The sequence below is a fragment of the Polyodon spathula genome, unplaced genomic scaffold (genome assembly GCF_017654505.1).
Source record: "Polyodon spathula isolate WHYD16114869_AA unplaced genomic scaffold, ASM1765450v1 scaffolds_1685, whole genome shotgun sequence".
NCBI lineage: Eukaryota > Metazoa > Chordata > Actinopteri > Acipenseriformes > Polyodontidae > Polyodon > Polyodon spathula.
This window is the reverse complement of record NW_024473161.1, coordinates 1-7,000: the sequence shown is the minus strand read 5'-3', so window position 1 is coordinate 7,000 and position 7,000 is coordinate 1. Positions and strand designations below refer to the sequence as shown.

General features: G+C 45.6%; 1 protein-coding gene across 1 annotated transcript; it reads right to left on the bottom strand.

The window, feature by feature from the left end:
* Positions 1 to 1,925: 1,925 nt before the first annotated feature.
* Positions 1,926 to 6,842, bottom strand: LOC121310033 (mitogen-activated protein kinase kinase kinase kinase 2-like). The gene is made up of 7 exons (XM_041243240.1): positions 6,605 to 6,842; positions 6,021 to 6,100; positions 5,578 to 5,638; positions 4,598 to 4,721; positions 3,971 to 4,029; positions 2,808 to 2,911; positions 1,926 to 2,108 (listed from the first exon to the last, which is right to left on the bottom strand). The coding sequence occupies exons 1-7, from the start codon at positions 6,687 to 6,689 to the stop codon at positions 1,926 to 1,928; spliced, it is 696 nt and encodes a 231-aa protein (XP_041099174.1). The 5' UTR covers positions 6,690 to 6,842.
* Between the last annotated feature and the right edge of the window lie 158 nt (positions 6,843 to 7,000).

Here is a 7,000-nt window from a genome sequence, read left to right as displayed (position 1 = left end):
TTTCTCCAAGGTGACTTACAGGTATTGCAGGTCAGTACTGTAGAGGGTTACAATGGAAGATTAATATTTAAATGGAAATATCTACGTTCACATCGTAACGTTATCACGTTCGTCTCGCGTAGCCGACTCCGTCCAGTAAAGTCCAGTGCATAGTAGGAGGGGTAGATCAATAGATCTGCAAGTGCAGTCTAAACAGGGTTTACCCCAGTTCGGCTCTTAAATGCATTTTCTCCACTGGCCAGCACTAATAAACCTAACTAACACATGTCAGCGTATGTTTAGAAATGCACTGTATACAAGATGAATATAGCATTTACACAAACTATATCATAAACACCTACTTTGCATACACATAAAAAGATTGTTCAACAATTCCGGCGGCAAAATCAAGCACATCCCATCTACTTAATTTAATAAACCAAAATAAATGACCAAAATAATTTATATACAGTTCTATAGAGGCGAAAAGACAGTAAACAAGTTTGCCTGTGCTGGGGAAAATATTGGCATATAGGTTCGCAGTGTCTTCTGGGAATTGTAGTTTATCTGGAAGGTGTTTCCAATCAGCAGAAATGCAGAGGAAAATTACAACTCCGTCAATCCACGCATGTCAACAAATCTGGCTTATCTTTTTAACTTTAGTTTAATGGGGCTAAACAGTCGAGGCATTTTCCATGCTATCAAGCAGTGATGCAGTTTATTTTTTGTCTACCATCCCAGATCTTTTAAAAATTTTCCAACCGTTATGGTGTATTTTTTTTCGTTGAGTTGCTCCTCCAATTAAAACCAGGGATCAGACTACGCTATCAGCCATTGCGAGTACTGTACTTGTGTGTGGTTATAGCAGATAGAAGTTTGTAACAGAGGCTTGTCTCCTCTGATGAAAAAAACTCTCTGGACCCCTCCAATTAAAATCCCTGCTCAGATTACATGATTGTCTTCTGCTGTTATTGTGGTTAAATGCAGATAGGAGTTTATAAAGGAGTCGTGCCTCCTCTGAAGCAGCGGCTTGATTCACAGCAACATGCCCCTCGCAAAAGATCTGCTGCACCCATCCCCAGAGGAGGAGAAGAGGAAACACAAGAAGCAGTATCGGGTTCAGATTTGTTCTTCTAAAACAAATCTACTTCAATAATTAGGTTTAAGAGATTTTACTTCAACTCTAGGTGGTGAATTCCCAGCTATGCTAATTTAAAAAATTTGGGGGTACAAAGTGACTTTTTTGTCCTTGGTAGGTACCCATGATAAATGCTTCTTAAGGCTAGTGTACAGTGTATTGCATCTTGTAACTAAGGACAAAAAAGTCAAAGCTTAAAGCAATCGGCAATCCGATCAGCAAACATAAAGAAAACAAATGTGTGAAAAGATGAAAAAAAGGGCTGCGCTTTATTTGTAGTAGCTTCAGTATTTTTTATAACCTTTCTAATAAAACAACCAAACTATAAAGCGCTATCATTTTGAGTCAAATTGCAATGATTTTAAACGCTGAGTAAAATGGGGTCACACACACAACGCACACCCAAAAAAAAAAAAAAAAAAAAAAAAAAAAAAGAGAAACAAATACGAATGTAGGTCTGCTTCTCTCTTCAATTCTTTGTGTGCTGTATGATTATTTTTTTCCTATTTGGTCAAATAACCATTCCATGGCTACCTCCAGCAGATCTCAGATAATAGAGGATTGCTCCATACGTTCATTACTATAGTATAAAGTTGAGCAGGGTACGTCAAAAACAGGATTTTCACTGTTGAAGTCTCGTAAGCATAAGATACGGCTTCCAGACCTGTTTTTGTGCAAAACCCCCCCCTCTTTTTTTGGTCTCAAGTGGGTGTGATTGGAGTGGGTGGTGGCGAGACTGATGTAATAAAGATTTCACAAGTGGTTCGATTAGCATCCCCGTTAGTCGACGATAGGATGACAGGCAGGGTCAGGCGGAAGTCATCGCTGTTTTGGGGCTGGCCGTGTCATTGAGATGGATGATGTTGAATTCCAGCTCCTGATTGGGTCGCAAGGGCTTTCGCACGCCCACACACACCCACGGCAGCTCATCACTCCCCTGCACCAGCAGCTCGAAGACAGGCAGGGGGTCTGGGAGAGAGACCCCGAAGTGCTGTGGAGACAGACAGGGGAGACAGAGGCTTCAAAACCCACACCTCTTATTAGAGCCAGCAACATCACCACCGCCCCCTTCACATCTAACCAAGGCTTTGAAATCCACGAACACTTATTAGCACTAGCAACGCCACTGTGTCTCTTGCTAGCACATCATTAGCCCTAAACATGTCATGCATGCAGGCAGTGCTCCAGATAAAGTGTTGGGTCACTGAGTAATTCACTCTCCAATTTAGACACTACCAGCGTGAAAACAGGCAAACCAAGAACGAGATTGCAAAATGGTTTTTAAAGTCTGATTAAAAATATAAATCAAGTGATGTGGTTACACTACAGCGTAAACGAGTGAATACACAATTCAAGCCCTATACTCAGCGATCCGAATCAGCGTTTGGAAATCACTTTGCAACCTCGCTCTTATTTTGCGAGTACAATGCAGCATTACCTGGGAGTCACTTCCAATAAATACTGTCTACAAGCCCTTTGAACGCTAAACAATCGCGGGCGTTTGCACACCATGAACCACAGCCTTATAGTTTAACTGTAATGTTACTTTGAACTACTGTGCAAAAAAAGTGGGCTTAAAACAAAAACGAGAATGATTGGGATTTATTGATGACATTCCAGTTCGCTGTTCCTCTGGAGCGCTGCATGGGGTCCCCAGTGTTTCAGGAACTATTCCACACATTCCCAATACCTTGAGCAGCATGAATTTCTGTAGGGGCTCGTACCACAGCAGCAGGGCGAGGCTGGAAGGCAGCGCTCCACACAGGAAGGTGCTGTCTGTGTAGGGGTTCCGCACTGAAACACAGGCAAGGACACGACCGCGTCCGGGGTCAATCACAACTGGAACTGTGTCTTGCAATTTTAAAATTCTAGGTGATGCTAAACGTGAAAGTACGGTACTCGAAATTCTCACCACGGGGAAAGACCGCGTCTGGGCCCGTCAGAAACTGGAATCTGTTCTGAAAGACTAAATTTTTTCGGGGGTCGAACTTCCGAGAGAGTAATTTTCTGTCGAACAGCGACACCTTGTCCGGAACATAATGTCACGCCACTGTCATAGTGACGGTAACGACCTCTCTTAGTACGTTATGACATACGCTACTTCCCATACCCACCTCAGAGGAGGAGCGGGGGAACCTGGAGGGAACATTTTACATTGTGCAAAGAGAGTAAGCCAAGAAAAGGTTGCAATTATAGTAAACTTTAGTTAATCTTTTCGGCGTGTTCTTGTGATCACGAATCTGTGTCCCGATATGACCACAATCGCCTTCGCAGTGCGGAATTAGTTTGTTCTGGTCCCAGTTACGACCTGTCCGAGTTTTATTTCGGAGGTAGTGTAGACGAATCGTCTCCTGGTACCCTGTGTCTTTTAACCGGGTCGGCCACCCCAATTCCGGTCTTATAGTACACTGAGAGAGAGGGAGCGGGGGGAGGGACGGCGGAGTCAGAGGGCATGGGAGCAAGCGGGGAGGGGGAGAGAGAGAATCGGCTCTCTTTCTCTCTTTCTCTCTTTTTCTCTCTCTCTCTCTTTTTCTCTCTCCCTCTCTCTCTCCCTCTCACTCTCCCTCCCCTTCCTCTCTATCGTTCTCCCTCCCCTCCCTCTCTCTCCCACTCTCCCTCTCTCTCGAGGGAGAGAGGAGGAAGGGCGAGGGGGCAGAGGGGAGGGAGAGGGAGAGGGGGCCGAGGAGGGGAGGGAAGAGCACTCTTCTCACTCTCTCTCTCTCTCACTCTCCCTCCCCTCTCTCTCGTTCTCCCTCACTCCCTCTCATCACAACTGAACTGATAATAAAAAGGCCTGCCAGTGTTTCTTTCTGAAATGCAATAAAAGACAATTTAAACACAGAGCCGTCTTACCCACACTGCAACGGAGGCATCCCTTGGTATCGGGGATTTTGGTTGAGACAGCGTACTTCCTGCAAACCAAACGCACACACTGTCACAGAATGGAAATCCAGCAAGTCAACCTTACAACACACGCGAGTCAGGGCAGAAGCCCTGCTGCTGTACACAGTGTGTGAGGGAATGTCAGGTTGGCAGGAACGGGGTTAATACTGTCCCTGCCAGCAATGACAGGCGTGGCGACAGTGCTGATTGGAGAATGGTCATCTGTATAAAAGAAGGAGGAATGTGTAGGGCTGGGGAGCTTGGACTGTATCCTGGGGGGTCATTGGAAGGTTTTTTTTTTTAATTACAGCACACATCTTAACCTAGGCTACACTGTATAATAGGCGGATACTTTATTTGGCTATTTTGATTGGATCGCCAATAAAACTTCCACCAATCAGAGGGTTGCATACAGCACTGGTGAGCGATCCCGCCCTCTGGAATACAGAACAGGATAAAGAAGCGCCAAGAGAAATAACGTGTCTCACATCAAAGTGGAGATGAGAGTGGCAACATTAAAACACTGAAAACATTAAAGCAAATCCATCAATGCATTCAAAAAAAATGTGGAACCAGCTGATCGAGAGCAGGCTCTACCTGGGGATGATTCGTTCAGTCAGGCGGCTGGTGCTGAGGGACAGCTGGCTTTGCCTCTTCAGTAGATGTCTCTTCTGATCAAACAGAGCTGTCAGGTTGTGAGAGTAGAGCTGGGAGGACTTCCCTGTGACACAATCAGAGACCGCAGTCAAGCTACAGCACTGCTACTGACCAATCAGAGACCGCAGTCGAGCTAGAGCACTGCTACTGACCAATCAGAGACCGCAGTCGAGCTACAGCACTGCTACTGACCAATCAGAGACCGCAGTCGAGCTACAGCACTGCTACTGACCAATCAGAGACCGCAGTCGAGCTACAGCACTGCTACTGACCAATCAGAGACCACAGTCGAGCTAGAGCACTGCTACTGACCAATCAGAGACCGCAGTCGAGCTAGAGCACTGCTACTGACCAATCAGAGACCACAGTCGAGCTAGAGCACTGCTACTGACCAATCAGAGACCACAGTTGAGCTAGAGCACTGCTACTGACCAATCAGAGACCACAGTTGAGCTAGAGCACTGCTACTGACCAATCAGAGACCACAGTTGAGCTAGAGCACTGCTACTGACCAATCAGAGACCACAGTTGAGCTAGAGCACTGCTACTGACCAATCAGAGACCACAGTTGAGCTAGAGCACTGCTACTGACCAATCAGAGACCACAGTTGAGCTAGAGCACTGCTACTGACCAATCAGAGACCACAGTTGAGCTAGAGCACTGCTACTGACCAATCAGAGACCACAGTTGAGCTAGAGCACTGCTACTGACCAATCAAAGGCCGCAGTCAAGAGCACTATTTTTCCCAGGACTAATTGAGTAATGTATTCATTTATTCTGTTCATCTCCTCTGAGACAGAGAGCCTTTGTGCACCCACAGATTCTGCTACTCTTATTAACCTGTGCTACCAGACAAGCAGCTCTCTAGATTTAAAGTGTGTCAAATATTTCCTCCTCTATTCATGAAGTCTTTACTTACCAGACAGAGAAATCAAGACATTGTTCATTACATAGAGCCAGGAACATTTCTGAGGAACGAGCTGGGAGACAGAGGGAGAGGAGAGATTTAACAAAACGAGAACTGTATTATATATATATATATATATATATATATATATATATATATATATATATATATATATATATATATATATATTTTTTTTTTTTTTTTTTCAGGTCACTATCACTATTTAGCTGTTTCTGATCATTATGATGACGATGTAGCTGTACAATGTGGCCGTGGGCACCTGCAGATTCTGCGATTTCTGAGGAATTGCGTTATCCGCAGATTTGAACTGCCTCTAGCAAAAGGTAACCACAAACGGGAAAAACAGACCCTGTCCAGCTGCATAATCAAAGAGTCAGATCAAATCGAAGGGTTTTCAAACCAGGCAGTACGGAGTATCTATGAAGGGGTCCCACCTTCTCCATGGTGTCTTCATGAAGTTCATTGAGGTTCAGAGTGTACATTCCCTCCTCTGCACCCAGGATCAGGTACTGATCTATACAGAAAGGGTTACAAAGTCAATACGCACTGTACTATACACTGGTGTCCGTAAAGCTGAGGGAACACAAAGCCACTTTTTCAGGAACAGTGGCTTCAAACCTGGTCTTCTGAAAGGCCCACGGCACAAAGTGGCATTGTGTTCCTTTGGCTTAAGTTCCCCTTCAATCATTTGTCACAATGAGTGGCATACAAGTGATGCTGGTTTTGATTGAGCTTGTAACTTTAGAAAAAGTGAGACTTAAAGAAAAGTCGGGCAGTAGCTTATGCTAGTGCCCTGTGTGTCTAACCAACTAGGAAAGATATGCTGTATTACTGTAACCCTGCAATTATCGGTTGAGATCTGTAACCTGTCGCTTGTAACGCCACTTCTAGCTGGATGAAGCAGGTACAGCAACACTCCTCTTATTAATAGAAGAGGCTGGATCAAAGGCAAGTGCTTCCTGGCTGTGCCAGAGGGCTGCGGTGGGTCTCATTCGTTTGCCAGCGAGCGACTCTGTACCTCTTGTGTCTGGTCGAATCCACGTGACAGCGCAGTTCACTTTGAGAGGACAGCCGTTGAACACTTTGGAGAAACAGGCGCCCATCTAAAACAACACACTAGCTTAAGAAACAAAGCTTTCAGACAGCCCGGCACTTTCCCCCCAGAGTGTGAAATTGTCCCCACCCTTTCAGGACCTACTTTCCCGTCCATAACCAATCAGCTGCTTCCTCTAATGACTGACACGCCTTCAGCCAGTAACAAGTGGTTCCGGAATGGTGCAAGGGGGCGGGGGTGGGGGGGGGGGGGGGGGGGGGGGGGGGGGGGGGGGGGGGGGAAATGGACCGAGATACATTCCTCATTGTCTGAAGTAACCTTCCGTTTGGACGGCAACGCACGCAAGAAACCAGGAAGGGG

Coding starts and splice junctions, on each gene's coding strand:
- LOC121310033 (XM_041243240.1), bottom strand. CDS start 6,689: ATGGGCGCCTGTTTCTCCAAAGTGTTCAACGGCTGTCCTCTCAAAGTG. Junction 4,722..5,577: donor TGTCTTGATTTCTCTGTCTG/GTAAGTAAAGAC, acceptor ATTGTGTCACAG/GGAAGTCCTCCCAGCTCTAC. Junction 4,030..4,597: donor ACTGAACGAATCATCCCCAG/GTAGAGCCTGCT, acceptor TTTGGTTTGCAG/GAAGTACGCTGTCTCAACCA.